This window comes from Callorhinchus milii, unplaced genomic scaffold, assembly GCF_018977255.1.
Source record: "Callorhinchus milii isolate IMCB2004 unplaced genomic scaffold, IMCB_Cmil_1.0 Scaffold21, whole genome shotgun sequence".
NCBI classification, from domain to species: domain Eukaryota; kingdom Metazoa; phylum Chordata; class Chondrichthyes; order Chimaeriformes; family Callorhinchidae; genus Callorhinchus; species Callorhinchus milii.
The window spans coordinates 8327866-8351461 of record NW_024704762.1 but is presented as its reverse complement, the minus strand read 5'-3'; the positions used below and the strand labels follow the sequence as shown (position 1 = coordinate 8351461).

Sequence of the window (23596 nt, the reverse complement as noted above, 5' to 3'; positions counted from 1 at the left end):
CACTCCAGACACAGAGAGATTTCCATTTGTACGCGGAACTCTGTTTGGTTTGGATACTCTTAAGCATTGCAACATGGGTTCGGATGCATCAGACACCCACCCGGCTGCGTGTGATTCCCACCGCCTTGAATTCCAATGGACCAAATCCCTTCCCATTGACAGCAAAAAATACAACTGAAAGACAGCAAAAGCAACAGAGTCATGGGACGTCCAAGCTGAGGGAACAAGATCCTTTTGTCAATGGAGGAGCAAGATCAGAGAGATGAAGGCATGATATAATATTATATTATTATATATTATTGTTATATATTATTATATATTATTATATATGAGGCAAAACAAGTGTTGATTCTTTCCAAAGCAAATTTGACAGATTTCTTTTAGGAAATAATATCTTGGGATACAGTCTATAGTTTGGGACCCGACTGCCAGGATGTGGTGGAAAGTGATCTGGATAGGCCTTGGAATTGGGTCCAGCAATTCTAATCCTCTTACGAGACGCCGAAACATCTTAAGTCTCAATTCTTCGAGAATTTCCTTTCTAACAGATGTCGCCACTGGGCGGCGGCAAAGTGCTACTAAACCTTTCCCTGTTGCCTGTCCCACATCTTGCAGCCATCTCACTGTGTAAGGTTGGGACCAAAGGAGAGTCACGTAATTGCCATCACATCCTGGTTTGGCCGGTCAGAGCCTTATTTTATCAGTTGTAAAAAAAGAACCGTCTCGAAGCCTTTGTTCATGTCCTTTGTCTTTCACGCTCTGTCTTTCACACCTTGTCGTTGAGTGTATCTGCAGAGAGACCGAGGCTGTTTGTTACTCAACTGATCTATAGTCGGATCTTCAATAACTGATCGTTTCTTTATTCCATGATTCTTTTCGCTAAGGGATAGGCTCTCTGTCTGGCACGCGTCACCATTGACTGGTTTCAAACTAGCATTAACTCCATAGACACACAGAAGGTTTGGAGATAATAAGACAGCAACAAAATTACATTTGTATAGCGCCTTTCACGTCGGGAGGACGTCCCAAGGCCCTGGACAGACAGAGTTATGGACCCTTGCGTTTGATATAACGACTTTTCACGCCATTGAGACGTCTCAAAGAGCTTCTTCACAGGATATACTGTAAAGTGGACTGACTGTGTTTGAGACTGAACTGGGATGTAGGAGAGACACATTGACGGAGGGCAGTGTTATTTACTAAAGCTGATATGCGCTATGAGACGGGCAGATAATGGAAATTTCCGGCTCCATATTTCAGTTATTCATTAATGGAATCTCAGAATCTGAAATCAGTTGTTTGCAAAGCAACAGATTCCTGGTCCCAGAATCATCGTTGAAAGCCTGACCTTTGGAAATCTTTGAATGAAGACCCTTTTTAATGAGGGAGTGTTGCCATCGGGGACTTCCTTCAAATCAAGGCAGTGAAGATGATATGACAATGCTATTCTCACCCGGGCACAAATTTGAAATAATCCCCCAAATAAATTTAAAAATAAATCATTATATAATACTATGAATAATAATAATCATTGCATATGTAGGTTGGTTAGAATATGTAATCCCTTCCCACAAAATGTTTAAACATTTTGTGTTAAGTTTAAAGGGATAAATGTAAGAAGAGGAGGAAAATTAAAGGGTGTGGGAACAAACAGCGAAGAGAGTTTAGAATTTATTGTTCTAATTAGAATTTTAAAAAATTATAATAAATTAGAATTTATTTAATTCACTTTTGCATTTTTGGCGCAAAAATGCCAACGTTGAGAATCACGTTCATAACTAGTGAGTGGCCCTTATGGCCCATTTTCATGCCAAGATTCAGTCAATTTCCAACCTCAAAACAACAGCGTGAGACGTGCTGAAAAACCATGCATGATATCCTCTATTTATTATTATTCCTGTTCAAAAACACTATCCGCTCGTTCATCGGGGTCAAGCAAGCAATCTATTGCAAGCAAACGGCAGCGCTGCTCTCTTATCCACTCTGAACAGCAGCAGCTGAACACTCTTGACGCACCCTTTTTCGACTCAAGACATCATCGTCACGTAGCACACAGAGCAACAGGGCGCCCCCATCTTTAAAGGGTCAGGCGTGACCCCTTCCAGCACAGTGTCTCGCTGCTCCAAGGCAGTCTGGTTCATTTCAGCTGAGCGACAAAATAATTTAGCCCTAGGAGGTCCGACCGTCGTCATGTTCTTCATCACTACGTTTTTAACTGTGTTTTCATTAACCCCACTGTTTCTGTCTCTGTTCATTGGTGACTTTGAGCGACTGTAGGTTTTTTTAAACTTATCTTTTCCATCAATTTTTTTTAACAGTTATTTTAAGTTTCGTCTGCACATTGGATAAGATTCCCACGAGCAGCCTCTGGGGCAAACCAGCATTTACAGTACAATATACGTGTATCTACAGTCGTGCCTTTCGCACCAGCAGGACACCGCAAAGCGCTTTCAGATGAAGTGAAATTTAGAAAAGAAATAAGAGCTTGTGCTTTTATAATATGTTAATCCTTGCATTTGCATTCTGACGAAGGGTGGTGGACCCGAAACGTTGACTCACTTTCCTTTCCCCATAAATGCTGAGTGTTCCCAGCCACTTTTGTTTTTGTTTGCAGTTTTCCAGCATCTGCAGTTTTGCTTGAACTTCGATATAGCAATTTGACACGTCATCGAGAGGCTCTCAAAGCGCCTCTCAGGATTTTACCGTGAACTGCAGAACTGCCTGCGTAGCCTTAACAGATCGAAACTACTCAAATCCCATTAAACAGCAATTCTTACATTCGACAACGCAGTCGAGTGTAAAGCTCTTCGTTTCGTAGCGTATTGGTTAGAGCCTCACGAGCGAGAGGACCTGGGTTTGAATCCCGGGCAGGGCGAAACATTAGGCAAGTTTCCTTACTCCACACCCCTCCGTTTTCCTAGCAATAAGACGGAACCCAGTTGTTAGTCGATTGGCGGATCGCTTTCTGGAGGTAATAATCCCCTTTTAAAAAAATGCGCGGAATTGGCTGCCGCGTTTCGCCCGTAAAATAGACAGTCAACTCACTTTACGGTACATTCTACGAAGCCCTTTGAGATGTCTCGTTAAGCCGCTATATCAAATACAAGGATTATTATTATTATTATTATTAATTATAGAAGCTGTGTTTGGAAGGCACTTGATAAAGAAAGGACAGAGACTGTGTTACGCAGAGCTACAGGGAAACAAACAGACAGCTTTAAGAGAAACATTTTGTGAAAACTTTTCCTGTATTGGCTGAGTGTAGAGACTCCTCCTTTTACTCATTGGCTGTGAGTGTTTGGACATCATTGCTAAATTGTCAATTTACACACACCACACTCACTCACACGAGAGAGAACTGCCAAGTCTGGTGGTTGCTGTCCTAACTGACTGACCTAACTCACTCACTCACTCACTGTGCACAGGATTCATTTCTATGCCATTAACACCATTCATTTTAACAGCAAAAGAAAAGAAAGAGTAACAAAAACACATCTCCAGCCTTTTGCAAAAGGTTTGAGTTTAATTCCTCCATCGTCTTCTGTTGCGTTATTGAAGGAGTTTTGAGACAGAGAGAGAGACAGAGAGAGATGAAGTTTGGAAAGATTCAAGGCTTTTCTCTGCTGCTGGACAGAGTCGACAGCAGTGTTTATACCAGAGGGGAGTTGGTCTCTGGTCGTGTGGTGTTGGTTCTGGGTGGAAAATTACCAGTTCGTTCCCTGAAGATCTGTGCCAAAGGAACAGCTGAAGTGCACTGGCTGGAGAGCAGGAGTGTGGGGATGAACACTGTGTATTGCGACTACACAGCGTATGAGACCTATTTTAGGAAAAGACAACATGCAATTCGAGGTGAGTAATTCTTTCTTTCAATGCAATTAATTAACTCAGCAAACTTTTATACACACGTATATATATATATTTTAAAAAAACACCCAGGCAGATTTGCTACTACTGCAAATCTTTTTTCAAAAGAACTTTTTTTAATATATATATGATATGCGTGCGTGTATATGTGTGTATGTATATGCGAAAGCCGCAGTAACGCCCACACGTTCTTGACTCAGTTCTCTTTTTCTGTGGTGGTAGTGTGTTTTTTTTCCGGGTGACATACACGTACAGGGAACACACATGAACACACGCCCACATGCGTGTGGGTGGTGGCATTTGACATGTACTGTACGTGCATGTATGCAACGCATGCGTGTGCACAGACCGCCAAGCAGGCATGCATGTAGATCTACATGCATATGAATGGAACTCGCACATACATACTCACGCACACAGACATACACACAGTTACACACTCACAGCCAATCATCTGCAAATAGCAACAACAACTTGCATTTATATAACACCCCTCACACAGAGTAGGGTCCCAGAGTGAATAAAGCGCTAACACACACACATTAACACACATACACAGAAGGATCTTTGATGCAATGCTGAACTGAACAACCAGCAAATATTGCACAATCAGTACTGTAGGCACAACGCAAAAGGCCAGGCATTGCTTGTATTTTTCCCTCATATTTGTGCCATTTCAAGGGAACAACTGTGCTGATCGCAGAGTCACAAATGTGTGTTTTGTGTTTGGCGTTTCAATCAAACATGAATCAACTGTTCGAGTTTTTTAAGGTTGTCGCCTGACAGAAAGTTGTGCTGTTTGCTTGTTTTTAAAGAAAAACACGTCTCCATTTAAAGGGACTTTTGAGCAAGTGCTTCCGGAGGACAATCAATCAATCAATCAATCAATCAGTCAATCAGTCAATTGAAGCGATTTCTGATTTTCAGGAGGAGGGTAAAGGTTGAATGTCTTCTTTTGTGATGTAGTCTCTCAAGTACTCTTTACTGACTGAATAGCTCGATACATGCATTCCCCCCAGCATCTGTGTCCCTCCATTCCTCAAGTGTCAGCCGAGACGCAGAGTGTTGGCAGGGACACTCACTTTCCTCACTGTCTGAGCCAACCCGTGAATAACAGACTCTCGGACGCAATTACCAGAGTGTTGCCAGTGGAACTGACCCCCATAGAAGGGAAAAAAAAGAGTCAGATGCCTTCAGGGAGGAGAAAAAAATGACTTGAAAGATTTTTTTAAAAACTTAGTGCAGATGGGGACAAACCTCACATGTAATACTGTCTCAAGAACTTCCTCTTTGACCATGCCTTCGGTCATCCTCCCACCCCCCACCCCATTGCCCTCCACTCCTCTTGACTCCCACGCCAAGCTTGGGTGCAAACCCTTTACTGTCTAGAGCGCTATGGGATGTCCTACAGCTGTGTAAATGCAAGTTGTTGTTGTTGTTGTTATGATGCAAGCCTTTCTGCAGGGTCTATTGTGCCAATTTTATTGGCAGTGGCGATGCCAGGCCTGAGATTGCCCCATCAGAAACTCGCAGAGATAGTCAGCCCAGCAAACTTGGCCGGTTGCATTGAAGGTCAACAATGTCAATCTGTTCCTCTCCTGAAAGAATGCAGCCACATAAATAGCACTAACCAGGGTTTGCGTGCGTCGTTAGTCTGTCCAGATGGAGCACATTTGCATAACTGTAATTAGTAATAACTAGTTGTATCAAAATACTAAACTTATTAGAGGTCTTCTGTGTTTTTTATGTGCGAGGAAGGAAGTTGTTTCATTCCAATGGATCAGGGCCACCGTTTCCATTAAAGGGCCACCGTTTCCATTAAAGGGCCACTATTTCCATTTAAAGGGCCAGCGTCTTTGCCGAACCCCTTTTGTTTACTGAGTGTGCAGGAGCCGGAAGGGACACGTGACACAAATGGTTTCCTGCACAAGTAACATCACACTCCCTTTCGATGAGGTCAGCTCGTCTGTCTGCAAACCAGTACATAAAGGTTTGTTATGTAGAATCATAATTCATCCAGGCAGTGTCACTTTAAATCCAGGAGCCCTGGCACAGATGGGCACACACACCTTGTGTAGCTTGGCTCCTGTGCTAGTGTTAGCGAGAGAGCAGAGACTCCAGTTTGTGGAGGGAGGTGTTGGGATCATAAGTAATTCATTGCCTAATGCTGGAAAGACTTTCCTGCACCATCTCCCCACCCCATCATCTCGCCGCCTGTGCCTGACCCAGTTCCCACCTGAGGTTTCCCTGTGTGACCTGAGAATGAGGGTTGAAAGCTCCTTTCCTCCCCACCCCACATGCTAAATGGGATGGTACTGATCAGGAGAAAGTTAGAGACAGCGACTGGAGAGCTTTGATCAGCAGCTCCTGTCCGCAAGGCACAGTGTGTGTGTGAGTTGAGTTGGATGTGTGGGATGGGAGGAAGGGCAGATCAAAGAGTAAATGAAATAAACAACGGGTCTTCCTATTGAAGGATCAGAACTTCACCCTTACATATCTCGTGCCCTTTGGAAGTTAGGACGAAATTCTGGAACTCCACCCCTGAGCCCCTCTGCCTCGCCCTCTCCCTTGCCTCATACAAGGCTCGTCTCAAGACTTTAGGAACAGGAGTAGACCATTCAGCCGCTTGAGCCTGTTCCGCCTTTCTATTAGATCATGGCTGATCCGTAGCACAACTCCAACCCCTTCCTCTTTGACCGACTGCACCTTCGGTCATCTTCCCACCCCCGCTCTCCCTTGTCCTCCACCCCTCTTGATTCCAAAACCCCCAACTCGGATGCAAACCCTCGGTTGTCCGACGCCTTGGGACATCCTCCCGACGGGAAAGGCGCCGTTTAAATGCAATTTGCGGTTGAGAGGGTGGGAGAAATTTTGAACCGACAAATCACCCCCTTGACGGAAATGTCATCAAATTCAGCCTTGCATCAGAAAGTTTGTGTTGTGTGTGTGTGTGAGAGAGAGCTGACTGCAAAGAGGCATTGTCCTACCTAATTGCTCCCCTTAATTAGCTTAACATGGCTGGCATTTCCCACGTCACTCATTTCATTTTCATTTTTTTTAAAAGGGCAATATTTTGTATTAAAACAAAATCATGCTCTGCAGACTAAAATCATGCAGAAGATTGCAAATGTGTGAATTGTAAGGATTATTTTTAGCCCTTATAAATTAACAAGAATAATTCTTCTGGCATTTGATGTTAGCCCCTTATCGCGTCGTTGAGATATCCGAAAGCATCTCAAATAAATAAATTCAATTAATAAAATAAATGAATTAAATCTCAATGCGAATTGTTTCTCATTCAAAATAAAAATTGAGTGCACTATATATATGCGTGTGTGTGTATGTATATATATATATATATGTGTGTGTGTGTGTGTAAAGATCTGCTATATGTTTGTTGAAGTCAATCTTCCCTAAACTCATGGTTGATTTGGGGTAAAAAGAGTGCTTTGTGAAGATATTTATTTTTATTTCATGCTTTGCAAACAGATTTAAAAGCAATTGCTGGTGGAAATTATCACGAGTAGGTGACATTGACCTGTAAAGACAACCCACAGTATTTTTTGTGAAAGACTTTGGGATCTTGAAGACGTGATAAGACGCGATAAGGCGCTATATCAAATGCGAGGATTATGATCTGAAGAGCTCTCAGTCTGGTTTGGATATGCTTCAACCATACGTTTCCGGGTGTGGTAATGCGAAACAAAAAGCAAATTCAGCTTTGCAATTAGAGTTGCGAGTAGTTCTGATCGATTTGCTTTCAGAAACGACGCAAAAACATGTGCAAAAATTATGCTTTTGTGATCGGCAAATGATAGATTGATGCATTGTTGTGCATTAGTGTGTCTGTGCTTTCAGTTTTTTTGCTGTCCGCCCACCCCACAGACCGAGATCTGATCTGTACTGTTTCTGCCTCAGCCTCGCCCACTCCGAATATAGAAGGCGAGACTTTTAAATAATGCTCAGCGATTACTATAGTTGCAAAGTGATTGATGGGCGAGTGAGAGCCCTGGGGATTTCCTCAATTCCTTTTAGGTGTCTGCATTTTGCTTTGCACGTCCCTTTAACTGTACGTTTAAAGCCACATGCAGAGCAAAGTGCGTACACTGAACTCACCCATAAAAAGCAGAACTCTCTACACGTACCAAAGCGTTATTCTTTTTACTGTTTTAAGGAAACAGGCGTATTTATTTACTTTCTTTTTGCAGAGTGAACCTACCCAGTTAAAGTGCCCACTGCTCGTCTGAAAACTTCTTTTTAAAAATATCCTTTCTGTTTGAAAATAGGTCATCGATAGATCATGAGATATAACTGTGTTTGGTAAAGGTTACGAGATCCCTAACCGAACCTGCTTCGCGTGTTGCTTGTAGTTGTTGATGCCTTAAGAAAAGTACTTTGATATATAGCACCTTTCACGTCTTCGAAACGTCTCAAAGCGCTTCACAGGATATACTGTAGAGTGGAGTGTCTGTGTGTTTTGCATCCATTTCTTTCCACCTTAAATGATTGATGGTTTCCCTTAAAATATTGAAGGGGCATTTCACCATATTTCTGGAAGAAAGTTCTACAACAGCAGCAGCAAATTACACTTGTATAGCGCCCTTCAGATCGGAAATACGTGCCAGGGTGCTGGACAGTCAGGGGTCTTGGATCCGAGCTGGGAGTTGGGATCAGAAGGGGAGGAGGGCGGTGTGGTGGGGGGGGGGGGTGTTGCGAGCGTGTGGTGATGGGGGTTTTCACAAGTTGGAGGTGTGTGTTGGTCGAATTCCCAACTTTGTTTTGTTGGAGGAATGCCCTGGATGAGAAATTGAATTGCGTGACGTGTTAATTATTATTGTTGGCAGTATTATCACGATGTTGATCAACATAGTAATGAGGCTAATAAAACCGGAAGTGGCCGGGAACACTCAGCGGGTCAAGTCGCATCTATGGAAAGAGAAATGTGAGCTAACGTTTCTGGTCAATGACCTTTGGTCAGTATCAGCGGGCAGGCAATAAGTACAACGACAGTCATATCTTAAGGTTCTTTATCTCCTGGACCTATAATCGCAATAGCACTCCTCGCCCGATGTACCGGCTGTGAAGGGATTTACCTAATCAATTCTGATTTTGTTTTTCTGTAAGTGTTGGGAACATCTGTTGAAAACGTGCCTCTGGAGTCAGACACTGCTTGTGAGTTACAGCTGCGTGTTTTGTCGCAATGTGGCTCCAATTCATTCCAGATGGGAGTTAGGAGACTTGCTAATGGGCGAGCACTGACCCAATGTTTATTCAAATAAAGGTTATTATATCACCAAGCGAACTCTAAACGTAACCTGAACTCGTGTATTTTCCCATGAAATTTTATCTGCTCCTTCCCTGAAGAAACTGACTCATGACGGTTCCTCTGGGCTGGGCTCCTACTTTGCCCAAGAGAGGAGAGTTTTGGTGCAAGAGGAACGACAAATCAGCCAGGCTAGAACCGCGGACCCACCTCGTTCTCACCACCACGCCCACACCCCCACACCCCCGAGAATTGTCACCCTCACCAAGATAATAAAATCCTCGTGTTTGATATCGTGCCGTAACATCTCAAAGCGTTTCATGAGATTTGACTGTTCAATGTGCGTACAGCAGTGTCCCACACAAACAGCCAGAAAGTGAAATCAGTTTAGCTAACTCACGTGGGACGAACCTTGGCTCTTCTTGGTCTGCGTGACTCAGTTTCACACATTGGCATGTCTTTTATCAGGAAAGCATAGCTTATGCCCTCAGATGCGTTTCAGTTTGGGAAACAGATCAAGTGAAATGAGCTATGTAGTGAGTAGATTGTTCAGTGTTTTAATACAGTCATAGTATCCATTGTACCATAACTCTGTCCAAAGTAGCCTTTAGTGGTTAGGCAGAGCCTGTCAATACGCTCTTTATGCTACTCGTTGCAGACAGCCATGTGAAATACACGTGACCCATTGTTGTTTGTATCCGTGATTTGGTCAGGGTAATGCTGGGGAAATGATGGGAGCAAATTGTTTTCAAGGCGTTGCCCCTTAGCATAGCAGTATAACACTCTCCAGCAAGTGTCAGGCTTCCAAGTGAAATGAATTTGGATCAGTCTCCCCATGGTCCCCAGGCACCATAAAACAGTCTGTGGTTTAACATGGCACAACGCATGGTTCTTTCCTCCTACACTTTGCGTCACCCAAGTTGTTTTATTGCCTCTTCTCTCCTACTCTTTCCAAGTTTGTCAGTGTCTGCTCGTCAGAGATAATTAGATGGCATTATTGATGCAAATAACAAGCCAGCTATGCTAGGATGGGTGCCCTTCTGAAGTTGGGGTTAAGATGCATTGTTGACAAAACCTTATCCTGCGTCTTACGAGTGCTTGTCAGACAAGCGATTGTGAAATGAAGTGACGCCACCAACTACAGACTCGCACTTCACAAAGAGAAAGTGTCCTATAAGTTTCTGAACTTTTCTAAGTGTACTAAACTTGTCCATTGGTCTGAAACATTTTGTTCTTACGAACATTCTTTCCCCAGCACAACGGGGCAAGACAGTTTACAGATCCACAGCTCCCACTTCCCTCTCTCCCCCACTCACATCACATCACTCCTTCGGAAACAATGCCTCCCTTTCCTTTCCCATACTGGTTGCTTTGGAAATGCCACTGCATCCAATAATAATCCTTGACATTTTGATGCAGCGCCTTATCGCGTCGTCGAGATGTCTGAAAGCGCTTCACAGAATCGAATCTGGGTCCTCTCGCTTAATTTAAATGGAGCAAACCTTTAGGTGCAGTTAACCGTCACTTGCTAAGCATTGCTGGAGACTAAGGGAGTCTGCAAACCCTTCCCTCTCAGTTACATTTTTCCCCTAACTCGTTCTGTCCTGCCGGCCATCACAAGGGTCATGTCAGGCGATCATCTGACCCTTTGGCTGTTCACATCTGGCTCTGCTGCCTATAATAATAATAATCCTTGCATTTGATATAGCGCTTTTCACGTCCGGAGGACGTCCCAAAGCGCTTCACAGAACACACTGTAAAGTGAATTGACTGTATATTTGTGGGCGAACACGGCAGCCAATTGCGCACAGCAATGTCCCCACAAACAGTCGTAGATTGAAAATGACCAATTTATTATTGTTTTTGTTTTTGAAGGGATTATTATAGGCTCTGTGTGGAGTAAGGAAACTTGCCCAAGGTTTGGCCCTCTGCCTGGAGTTGAACTCGTGTCTCTCGCTTGCAAAGCGAGTGCTCTAACCACTGAGCTACAGGACTCCACAATCACCACTAGGCAGCGCCACGGATTGACAGCAGCTTCACAGTGCAGCTCTACTGTTTGCAGACATGAAAATGAATACACTCTTTTTAAATATATATATATAGGATATTATTTTACTTTCAGGAACCGTGCGAATAAAGATTTCAGGAGGGTAGACATTCCGGCAGAGCTAACTTTTAAGAAATAATTAGAATATCTTAGAATTTTCCTGCTGTGTGTACTGTACTTTCTGCCATTATTGGGGAGGGACAATAACTTTACATTATATTTCATATAAGGAGTAAAATGATTCAATAATTCCCCCCCCCCCCCTCCTAAAACAAAGACTTGGGGGGAAAAAAGCAATAAATATGGGAAAACCTTTCTGTTGACACTAACTGTGTGTTGTATAATACTGAGATGCCAAGGTCAAACAGTAGTTATAAGATGTCACTTTATAGAACAAAAAACATTTGTATAGCAATTTAAAAAAAAAAACAAGTTGTACAAGTTGCTGGGTGTATGAGTGTGGTTGATTTTACACGCGGACAAAGAATTTCGTTATAGATTTTTAAGGGATTGATCTCAGGACAAACTCGCAGATTAAAAAAAATCTTGGCAGGTCTTCACATGTGGACTTGTTGACATTCATTTTAAAATCAGGATCGAAAATACATCCAAATAGTCGTTTCAAAATTGAATCATAGTCCTCGCCTTTGATACAGCGCTTTTCACGTCTTCTCGACGTCCCGAAGCGCTTCACAGAATATACTGTCAAGTGAATTGGCTGTATATTTGTGGGCGAAATTAGCAGACGTCCCCCCCCCCCCCCCTTGATACGGTCTTAATGTTAATTATTAGTAATTATCAAATATTATTAAATGTTAATTATTGATATTAAATCAGCAATCGAAACGTCGGGGCCCCCACACCCAGTCATAAAAGAAAACCCTGGAAAGAGAAAGGAAAAGAAAATAAGATGATTGAATCCACAGTGAAACTTGGAAGCAAATTTGGGAGTTTCAAAAGTTTCGAAAACACTTTTTTTTATTAAAGGCGAAAGAGAGGAGTAAAGAGAGAGAGAGAGAGAAAAAAAACTTGTTGAGAACATTTCCCAAATTTGGGTCAAAAGTTGGGAAATCCTTTTAAAAGAAATAGGGTTTTTTTGGGGGGTGGGAAGTGAGGTTTGCAGTGTGTGTGTTTGTATCCTATTTTTTTCTTCCCCAATAAGAGATTTATGACTTGAAGTCAATGCCCCCCCCCCCGACTCCCCTCCCTGCCCCCCACTCCCCTCCCTGCCCCCCGACTCCCCTCCCTGCCCCCCACTCCCCTCCCTGCCCCCCGACTCCCCTCCCTGTCCCCCACTCCCCTCCCTGTCCCCACCCACTCCCCTCCACTCCCTGCCCCATCCCTCCCTGCCCCCCCACTTCCCCCACTCCCCTTCCCCGCCCCCCCACTCCCCCCTGCCCCCCACTCCCCCTCCCTCCCCCCCCTCCCCCCCCCCCCTCCTCCCCTCCCTGCCCCCCCTCCCTCCCCCTCCCCCCCCCACTCCCCCTCCCCTGCCCACCTCCCCCCCACTCCCCCCCCCACTCCCCCCCCTCCCACTCCCCCTCCCTGCCCCCCCCACTCCCCCCTCCCTCCCCCCCCTCCCCCTCCCCCCCTCCCCCCCCACTCCCCCTCCCTGCCCCCCCACTCCCCCCTCCCTCCCCTCCCTCCCCCTCCCCCCACTCCCCCCCCCACTCCCCCTCCCTGCCCCCCCACTCCCCCCCTCCCACTCCCCCTCCCCTGCCCCCCCCCCTCCTCCCCCCTCCCTGACCCCCCCACTCCCCCTCCCCCCCTCTCCCTGACCCCCCACTACCCCCCACTCCCCCCCCCACTCCCCCCCTCCCTGACCCCCCACTCCCCCCCCTCCTGACCCCCCACTCCCCCCTCCCTGACCCCCCACTCCCCCCCACTCCCTGACCCCCCCCACTCCCTCCCAAAAAAAAACCCCCTCAAGTGAGTTTCGCTTTAAGCACAAAAACAACCGAGACTTGACGCATGCGCCGTCGCTTGTTTTTCTCGCCGGCCTCAGCTGCCAATCACAGCCACAGGAGGGGGGCGGGACCTCCTCGGCCCCGCCCCCTCCTCACCGAGCAGCCTTTCCGGATTGGCCGGGGTCGGACGCCCCGCGCTTTCCCATTGGCCGCCTGGGCCCGTCAATCGGCGCTTCCAGGCCCCGCCCCCTCCGCCCCGCCCCGCCCCCCCCCGCGCTCAGTGACTCTATTTAAAGGGACAGTGACCGTCTGGGGCGCAGTAGTTTTTCCCTGCGCTTTGGTTCGACTGTGACCCCCCACTATCAGCACCTCAGGGCGCCCCCTATCCCTGTCCCTCTCTCCCCACACACACACACACACACGCAGTGCCAGTGTAAGCCCAGTCCCGGTGGCCAGGGATGATGTGGGGTAAGTTGAGGAGGTTCACAGTGGTGTTTGACAGCCCCCCCGACCCGGGCTCGACCCCGGTGTACAGCATCGGCGACGAGGTGTCAGGCCAAGTGGTGCTGGACGTGGGCTGCGCCATGAGGGTCCAGTCCCTGAGGCTGCACGTCCAGGGCTGCGCTAAGGTGCACTGGACCGAGTCCCGCAGTGCGGGGTCCAGCACTGCCTACACCCAGAACTACTGCGACGAGGTGGAGTACTACAGCAAGAAAGAGAGTCTCCTCCAAACAGGTCAGTGCTCCCCAACTGCACAGCCCCCGGACAGCGGACACCGAGAGGGAGAGACTCACACACTCACTCACTCACACACTCACTCACACACACACACACACACACGTGTACAGATATGTATCTCCTCTCCTTCAATCTGGTACAATGTTATCTCAAGTTTGTCTTTGCTTCAATGTGTCTCTCTCTCCCTCTCTCTCTGTCTCTCCCTCTCTCTGTCTCTCTCCCTCTCTCTGTCTCTCCCTCTCTCTGTCTCTCTCCCTCTGTCTCTGTCTCTCCCTCTCTCTGTCTCTCTCCCTCTGTCTCTCTCTCCCTCTCTCTGTCTCCCTCTCTCTGTCTCTCCCTCTCTCTGTCTCTCTCCCTCTGTCTCTGTCTCTCCCTCTCTCTGTCTCTCCCTCTCTCTGTCTCTCCCTCTCTCTCTGTCTCTCCCTCTCTCTGTCTCTCCCTCTCTCTGTCTCTCTCCCTCTGTCTCTGTCTCTCCCTCTCTCTGTCTCTCCCTCTCTCTGTCTCTCCCTCTGTCTCTCCCTCTCTCCCTCCCTCTCTCTCTCCCTCCCTCTCTCTCTCTCTGTCTCTCTCTCCCTCTGTCTCTCTGTCTCTGTCTCTCCCTTTCAGTCTCTGTCTCTCCCTCTCTGTCTCTGTCTCCCTCTCTGTCTCTGTCTCCCTCTCTCTCTCTGTCTCTCCCTCTCTCTGTCTCCCTCTCTGTCTCCCTCTCTGTCTCTGTCTCCCTCTCTGTCTCCCTCTCTGTCTCTCCCTCCCTCTCTCTCCGTCCCCCCCGTCCCCCCCACTCCCTCCTCCAAAAGTTCTTGGAAAGTTTTCACGCTGTGGGTATGAAGTACAAGGGATAGGGTTGGAAATGGCTATTGTAGTTACCTGTTTCCTAATTGTGTCGATTTTTATATATTATGTGTCAATCGTGAGATGGAATCGACTTGTACTCCTTTCTATTTGGTTTGGACTTTTTTATTCTTTTTTTTGCAAAAGTGACTCTTTTTTTGGTCTCCCCAACCCCTGTGGAGTGGAGGAATTCCTTCTGATCGTTTTTCCTTATACAAATATGTATATATATATATATGTGTGTGTGTATGTGTGTATTACTTTTTTTTCTCAAATATAGATTTGAGGGAAAAAAAAGTAATCATTGCATTTTCCTCTCAAGTTTATATATATTTGAGCGGAAAAAAAAGTAATCATTGCATTCTTTGAGATTTCTGGAAAGCTTTTGTGGCATTTGTAGAACACGGTTGTGGTCCTGAGATGCAGCAAATCCGAGTTTTTAAGTGAAACTTAAAAACGCATTGGTTGTACGATTGCATAGCGTGAGAGAGAGAGAGAGAGAGAGATAAAGATAGAGAAAGAGAAAGAGAGAGGTAATGCATTTTCTTGAGGATTGCACTGTCATTTATTTCCTGGAATTATGTCGTTCGCAGAGTATTTTATCTGACTGCGAACTGTGGAGTTTTAAAGCACTTTTGCTTAGGGTAAATATTCTGGTTGGTTTGTGTGTGTGTGTGTGTGTGGGGGGGGGGGTGGGGGGGAGAAAGCCAGCAGATTCTTTCTCAAGTGTTTTGTTTTAATCGGCTCAAAGGTCGACTATTTCAGCAGGGAAAAGGTCACCGCTGTAAACTTGTATTTGCCCCTCTTCTAGTCTTAACATTCAGAATTGCCGGATAGTTGTCACGATAAAAAGTTTTTTCTTCTTAAAGCCATCGCGCCTCAGACTCACTGGATCTCTCACATCTTAACTGGTAACAGAAGTGTTCCCAGTGGCAGCAGTGATTCACGTCCCTAATCTTCCGCCCCCACCCCCACCCGGGAGGGACTGAGGCTCCCGATGTGTCTGTCCTACGTCCAATTCCGAGTGATGTTAATCTTTCTTGTTCTATGTATTGGAATCTAATCCCTGATCTCTTAATTATATAATTGATACTCAGTCGTGTGCAACTGGCTGCCGTGTTTCACCCACAAAATACACAGTCAATTCATTCTACCATGTATTCTGTGAAGCTGTCAGATGTCTCAACAACGTGATGAGGCATTAAATCAAATGCAGGGATTATTAGTATCTCTGAGCCGCTCTCGAGTGAAGGGGGTAGGAAATACCAGAAATCCTACAAGTGGGGGAAAAGTTGGGAGGGGTGGGGGGTGGGGGGGCGGGGCACGAACTTCAGACTTGTCTCTCGCCCTGAAGTTGTTTCCATTTTAACAATTATGAGGAGGTTTTTGAGAAGGGAGGAATTGAGAGAGAGGTCACCTTCAAAGTGGAAACATTGAGGTATTCGTTGAATCTAACTGGCGACCAGCCCAAAGAACTCAACTCAACCAAGGCCTCTGCCAAACTCTTCTTAATAGATGCCGGGGCGTAGCTGTCCTACCTGAAAGCATCAACCTGTGAGCCCGTTGTCACCAAGCACAGATAACGTTCCTCTCAGGCCCTCTCTCTCTCTCCCTCACCCAGCGGTCAATTCCATACTGAGTCAGAATGGTTCCTCTGCATCATTGACCAAGGTGTGAATGAGCAGGGCAGTTATTAATGTCGGACAGAGAGAGAAAAAAATCTTTAATGGATTATTTAAACTAAACCTTTGGCTACCTTTCAATTATTTCCATCCTACACCCCCCCCCATTCCCCCCCACACACACCCCAAACCACAAGCCCTGTCCTTTGATTCCTGACCACATTGGAAACTGCTTGAGCCTCCACAACGTCTATTAATACTTGAGGTTTCTCCTTGTTCAAGGAGACCTTCCTCTTCGATCGTGCCTACGGTCGCCTCCCCTCTCCCCCCCCCACCCCACCGTCCCCCCCCCAGGCTTGGCATCAAGCTCCGCCACAGATAAGCACTCTGGGACGCTACCCTGTTTGAGGGGCGCTATATAAATGCAAATCATTGTTGTTATTGACATGCCCCAATGCAAGTTTCAACCCAGAGTCTTAACGTACTGTGGTTCATTCACCTGGAGTTGTGCTATTTTTATCGAGACCAAAATTCATGGGTTGTCCTTGTCCTATAGTTCAAGCTTTATTTATCTTTTGAAGGTGGGGGGGAGAGGTTTATCATAAAAAATGGGACATTTTCAGTTTATTTAACAAAAAAACTGCTTGTGCCGTCTCGCTCTATCGCTCACTGACCTTCATGAGGGCAATGGGTGTTTGTCTAGCGTTCTTACCAATATCTCCCACGGGAATTTGACACCAGACTTTTTTGTTGCCAGCGTGGATAATCCGTCCAAAGGTCCCTATCTTTTTTGAGAAGTTTTTTTTTTTAAAAACACAAAAAAATGTAACCTATAAATCCCGGTCTTAATGTTTATGTATTTAAAAAAAAGATATATTAAATAAAAATTGTCATTTATTTTCAGATAGTGGTGAGCTGACTGTTCTTCAGCCTGGGAGACATGAGTTTCGGTTCAGCTTCCAGCTCCCTGAGGAGTAAGTATCTTCTTCCTCCCTCCCTTTGTTGTGGTGTGATCTATAAATTGGGGAGGGAGGGATCTTGTGTGTGTTTTTTGTGTGTGTAAATTGGGGGAGGAGGCAAATTGGTTCCAATTTGTATGAAGTTCTGAAACTCTTGTAGCCATTGCTTCAATTCTTTCCCCTCCCAAACACGTGCACACACACACACACACGTACACGTACACACACACACACACACACACACACGTACACACAGACACACACACACACACGTGTACCTAATATTTTACTGTCGGTTTTGAGAAACCTCAACGAAGCGCAGAGGTCTATAGTGCAGCTCAGAGCTAAGGCTGGAGAGAGAATGGGTGGAGATAAATCAAGAAACAGTGGTTGGATGAGACTGAGCTTGTGGTTTAATAGTCTGCGGAGTGTAGGAGGAAGGGAGGAGGGGAACAGTGCTCCAGCTTTAAGAAAGAATAAGTTAGAGTAGGCGACGAGTCCTGATTTAGCCTTGGGAGGAGATTTTAAAAATGTAATTTTGTTGTAGTTGGTTACACATTAATCGTAGCAAGAGCTGAGATCCATCTCAGACTGATGGACTGCAAATTGTCCCCGTGTAATCCACCATCTTTGTGACTGAGTGGCTTCAGGGTAACTGTATCTTCTGAACAATTTGTCTAGTTATCTTTTTAACATGGATTTTTTTTTCTCTCTCTACCCCCAGAAACCTCGTGACCTCGTTCGAGGGGAAGCACGGGCGCGTGCGCTACTGGGTAAAGGCCAAACTCCACCGTCCCTGGGCAACCGTGAAGAAAAGCAAGAGGGAGTTCACAGTCATCGAGCCCATTGATATCAACACACCCTCGATGCTGGTAAGCACCAACTTCTCACCGACGATTTTTCTAAGGGGTCACCAACAGACCTTTTCACTTCCTCTGCTGGGTCAGAAGGTTGTGGGTCCAATCTCAAGAATGGGACCTGAACTCACAGTCTAGGCTTGCTCTGCAGTGTTGTCAGAGGTGACGTCCTTTGCACGCGATGAGGTCCCTACTGCTTGTTGTCACGTGGATGTTAAAATCCCGTGACAGTATTTGGAAAAGCAGAAGTAATTTCTTTCAGCTTCCTGCCCGATAAACAACCCCTTTCAATAAGTTTGTCACTCATCATAGCGGCAATCTTTAGCACCTCGCTGTGTGCAAATTGACCACTGCATTTTCCTACAAAGATTAAGTGGTTGCCCCACACGACAGTAATTACCTGTGAGGCGTTTTTGAGATGCTTCAGTGTGGTAGGACGTGATGTAAAAGCACATTCCTTTAATTCCACCCCACTCCCCCCTCCACCACCCAATTAAAACCTAGAGCATTTTCGTCTCCTCATTATTCCTGTGAATATTGCAGTGGGAGATGAGTTCTTGACACGAACGCGGTCCTCATTCATCCCCTGTTCTCTACTGCTAGGCTTCTCAGGCCGGTACAACAGAGAAGATCGCTCGGGTCTGGTATCGTAACCTGGGGCAGGTGTCTCTCACGGCTAAGATCGAGCGGAAGGGATACACGCCAGGTACCCACGGCTGTTACAAACTCCAAACTCTGTTGAAAAGAGACCTTTTTGCTTTTGTAGCCAAAGTGTGAGACTCACTTAGGCCCAAGCAGGGGAGACACCAATTGTCTCCGTTCCTGATCTCTTGCCCGGCAGATAACAAGTTTCCGCTTCCCACACTGGCCCACCAAGGCCAAACTGCTAACATCTCCCCCCGTCCCAGAAGCTGGACAGTTGCTTCGAGAATACCTTTCTGTTAATTACACCCTTCCCTGCCTCCTGACTCGCCCCACCATTCCATTAAGCCCCTGTCCAGTGAACCAAGTCCACTTTGCTGGGCTGAGAGACGCACAGGTTTCAAGTGATGCTGAGCCTGAACCTCATGGCCGAATTATGGATGCTTGGGTTAACTTAAGGAATGGGGGGGGGGAGGGGTGCAGAAATGGGGCAAGGAGTGGGAGGGGGATTTTGCAAACTGTTAAAACTTGTGTTCAGTTGACGAAGGGTTAGTAATTCTGCTTTCCTGCTCTCCCAGGAGAAGTGATTCCAATCTTTGCTGAGATCGATAACTGCTGCTCCCGTACAGTCTTCCCGAAAGCCTCCATCATCCAGACCCAAACCTTCATCGCCAGAGGGACGAGGAAGCAGAAGAAGTCAGTGGTGGCCACGCTGCTCGGGGAGCCGGTGACCACTCGCAAGCGGGTATCCTGGCACGGGAGACCCCTGAAGATCCCGCCCGTGTCCCCCTCCCTGCTGCAGTGCAGGATAATCCGTGTGGAGTACACACTGAAGGTGAGGATTTGATGTTAACTTTTTTTTAAAAAAAACAACTTATGTTACGTTTCCTTCGCGTTTTCATCAAAGGACGTATTGGCGAGCAGATGACGATCCTACTCGTTGCCTGCATTGGCTTCGCCGCCTCCCCACCCCACCCCATCTCTCCCAAACGTCCATCCTTCGGATGAGATGTTAAGATGTTAAGCCCAAACCTTCTCTGCACCTGTTCAGATGGACGTTAAGGATCCTGCGACACGATTGCAAAAGAGAAGGGAGTTTCTCCCAGTGTCTTGGCCCTCAAACCTCAGCATAAATTGATCATTAGCTTCGCGGTTGGTTGTGGCTATTTGCTGCGCGCACATTACATTGGCTGCTACATCTACCTGTAAATGCACTCACTCGCAAGCAATTGCAGCGTGAAGCAAATTGAGACGGTTCACGGTTCTAGTCGTCGATAATCATTGTAACGCACTCTTGTATTTCGCTCCCAGGTCTACGTTCAGATCCCAGGAACATCCAAGTTGTCCCTGGAGCTGCCGCTGGTGATCGGGACAATCCCACTGCACCCATTCGGAAGCCGGACTTCCAGCATCGGCAGCCAGTACAGCTGCGACATGGACTGGCTACGGCTGACTCTGCCAGAGAGACCCGAGCGTAAGTAATCGCAGAGATCGGGAATTTTTTTTTCCACAACGGGGATCGCAGTGGATCAGCTCCAGTGGAGAGCGAGCACCAGCTCTGACACTTTTTTCTGTTTGATCAGCCGGGTGGTCTGACACGTGTGCAAATCGTGGTTAAGAGTCTCCAAACCAAGCTGACGTGAGAGGAGAGAGAGCAGCAGCTCGTGCTGGGAGAGGAGGGGGGGAGGAGGGACACCAGTTAATGAGGAGAGGGCAGGATGTGGCAGATGGTGTTGAAACCTCTTGACGTTACCCGGACGATGATTTGACGGTGCGACGTTTGATTTTTTTTATATATATATATATAGCTCCTCCTGACTACTGCGAGGTAGTGTCCGGGGAGGAAGGCGGACGGGCAGCCCAGGACCTGCAGCTGTCGGAGGAGCTGGTCAGAGCTCTCGAGCGCCCTTTCCTGGCCTACATGCAGGAGTTCCGATACTGTCCTCCACCCGTCTACTCTGAGGTGAGTTTGTTTAACAGCCCATAGCTCGAAATCCCACCTCGTCTTAGCCTACGAGGCGATTGCGTCTTTTATATAAAAAAAACACACACATAAAGATTGCGTGGAATCGTAGAAGATTCTTCAATTCGGTGTCGAAGACGCATTGAGTCGCTGTATCAAGCAAGGATTAATATTATTATTTATTTGCTAAGCCAGTGTTCCCCAATTCTTAAAAAGAAACCCAACTTCATTTATAAAGCTGGGCAAGGATTTCTTTGGCAAACCTGTGCACGACAACTACAACAAAATTGCATTTAAGCGGAAGGAAGGAAGGATGCCCCAAGGTGCTGGACAGTTAAGGGTTTGCACCCGAGCTGAGGGTTGTAATTGAAATGACAATTATTAATAATAATCCTTGATATAGCACCTCATCACGGCATCGAGATGTCCCAAAGCGCTTCACAGAATCGAGTGTAAAGTGTATATTTTTTGGGCGAAATTGCAAATTACATAATCTCTGCAAAAACCGCCTTTACTGTAAACTCCACAACTGGCAAATGAAACTCACTTGGCTTTTTGTCTTGTGTTTTGTTTTATTTGCTGTTCTTCAGATCGACCCTCACCCTCGATGTATGACAAGCTGAAGCACCTGCGACCCTTGAACTGCGCGACTTCTAACTTCTGACCCTTACGACCTTGGACATTCTCCAGGCGTTTTGGAAGAAATTCCGGAGCTATAGTCCGGAACCTGAGCGAGAAAGAGAGCGAGAGAGGGGAGTGAATAGAGGGGTAGGACGGAGGAAGAGGGGGAAGGTGAAGAAATTCTCCTGCGTAACCAGGGCCTCTCACCGTTTGCCAGCTCTCTCCTTTCCTTCTCTCGTATATTGTGTCGGCCGCTGCAGAGCCGATGGCTGTGAGGAGAGTTCCGTTCTGCGTGGAGTGTGTGTGTGTTTGTGTGTGTGGAAGATATACCGTCATGACGCTAGTGTGGGGACAGCTCGAGGAGCCTTCCGAAATGCCACTCTTTTAACACCGCGTGACTCTTGGCACTGCTACGCTTTGCTTTTGTCAGCGCTGGTGACGTGCCAACCACTCTGGGCATTGCCCTGTACAGTGAACAGTGTCCAAAACGTGCTGAAAGGTCGCATGTTTTCTCCCCGGGACAGACTGACTTGACTTGCTCCAGTCCCGAGCTCCTCTGTATCAGGTTGGACTGGTATCTGAGTGGGCGATTGTTGGCATTATAATTGTCTCGATGTACTTAATGCGTTAATAATGTGCGTGTCCTGTGTGATCTGCGGGCGAGTGCTGTCCTCCCGGAGATGGACTGCCATTGCACTGTCAACGCGTGGATTGGGGACCCGTGGGAATGATCACAGGAAGAGTCTGGAGGAACTTCCACTGACATTTACTTAATGTTCCAACTCTTTAAGCACACACGCGCGTTCACACAAACGTACCATTCAAGCCAGGGCTCCAATATACAGATTATTCAACCGGGGGGCAGGAACAGGGAATTGGGATTAGAGTAGTTGGCTCCAGTGAATGAGCTCCCAGCGGGTTAGGCGCAATAGGTCGACTGGCCGCCTCCTGTGCTGTATTTTCTATGATTCTTTCAATTTTATATTGGGTTGGTTCTGATACCTGGAACCCTCTGATCTTACAAGGGGAACTGACTCCTCGATCCTGTGATTAACCACTATACTGTTCCTGTGGGTAGTACTTACACACACTCACAGGGCGGGAGAGCTTGAATGCATTCCCTTACTCACTCCGCAATATGTCTCCGGTGACCTTAATACTGTGGTGATACCTCCTGATTGTGGGAGGTGGGAGAGTGTCAATCAGGCACATTTCAAGGGCAAAGCATTTCGTAGCGCAACGCAAGATCTTTACGGCTATCTGTACTGATGACAGTCCCCTTGTTTTAATACTGCGCCTTATCACGTCATCAAAGCGTTTCACAGGATACACAGTAAAGTGGTGTGACCGTGTATTTTGTGGGCGACGTGTTGTGTAAAACCACAGGATAGAAGCGGATTTCCCCCCTTCTATGTGTACCACTTTGCGAAGAATTCAGTATAAAATGGGAGAGGAGACGAGGCTGGGGGGTGGGGTGGGTGGGTTGGTGAGAGATAGCACTATGCACTATTCGAATGTGTATTTAAGTATGAATTCAGGAATAGTCATTCTGTAAATCTGTAGAGAGGTACATAAGCAGGGATCGATTTGACATGTGCCTTTTAACTTTTTTTAAAAAAGTTTTTTTTTAAAAAAAACTTTAATTCCAGTATTCTATCGAGTGAATGTGCTGCTTTTCAGAATTAAAGGAAATGTATTCACCTATTTTCATCATCTATCCCTTCTGCTTTTTATACCAACGAAGAATTTGTATGGGAGGGGGAAGAGTTTCAACATTTTTTTAATTGTTTTGTACATTTTTGGGGGCTTTAACTGCACAAGATATAAACGTACCTTATTTTTGTAAATTTGTCTTTGTCAATAAACAGCTGTGGTTCTCATTATGCGATTGACTGGTTGATGCGTTTTAAAGACTGGTCTGTTAAAAGGCGCCATTTCTGGTTCTGGTAGAGGGTATACAAATAAAAAAAATAATCCTTGCATTTGATATGGCACCTTATCACGTCTTCCGAGATATCTCAAAGCACTTCACAGAATATACTGTCAAGTGAATTGACTGTATGTTTTGGGGGTGAAACACGGCAGCAAATTGCTCACAGCAGCGTCCCCACAAACAGCCGTGGACTGAAGTGACCAAATTATTGTTAGTATAGTCACTGGTTCAAACCGCACGGGATAACACACGAGTTTCCTCAGTCAAATTACACCAGGTGTGAAAATGCTGAAACGTGGGGTACGTTAAGCATTGACCAGTTTCGATTCTGGCTCTTTGCAATGAGCTGATT

The 23596-nt window shown here is 46.4% G+C and overlaps 1 protein-coding gene across 2 annotated transcripts; it reads left to right on the top strand.

Moving 5' to 3' along the window:
• Positions 1 to 3347: 3347 nt before the first annotated feature.
• On the top strand, positions 3348 to 23194 carry LOC103182005 (arrestin domain-containing protein 2). Of its 2 annotated transcripts, none has more exons than XM_007898839.2 (8): positions 3348 to 3849; positions 17174 to 17243; positions 17953 to 18100; positions 18689 to 18791; positions 19306 to 19562; positions 20039 to 20201; positions 20536 to 20690; positions 21281 to 23194. In XM_007898839.2, exons 1-8 carry the CDS (start codon positions 3591 to 3593, stop codon positions 21311 to 21313), a joined length of 1188 nt encoding a protein of 395 aa, XP_007897030.1. In that variant the 5' UTR covers positions 3348 to 3590; the 3' UTR covers positions 21314 to 23194. The 2 variants fall into 2 exon arrangements, with proteins under 2 accessions (XP_007897030.1, XP_007897029.1); XM_007898838.2 differs by lacking the exon at positions 3348 to 3849 and adding an exon at positions 13389 to 13816.
• Positions 23195 to 23596: the final 402 nt, after the last annotated feature.

Excerpts from the sequence above, each read along its gene's own strand:
- LOC103182005 (XM_007898838.2), top strand. The coding sequence starts at position 13,540 with ATGATGTGGGGTAAGTTGAGGAGGTTCACAGTGGTGTTTGACAGCCCC. Across the intron at positions 19,563-20,038 it reads GTGTGGAGTACACACTGAAG|GTCTACGTTCAGATCCCAGG; the intron begins GTGAGGATTTGA and ends TTTCGCTCCCAG. Across the intron at positions 20,691-21,280 it reads CTCCACCCGTCTACTCTGAG|ATCGACCCTCACCCTCGATG; the intron begins GTGAGTTTGTTT and ends GCTGTTCTTCAG.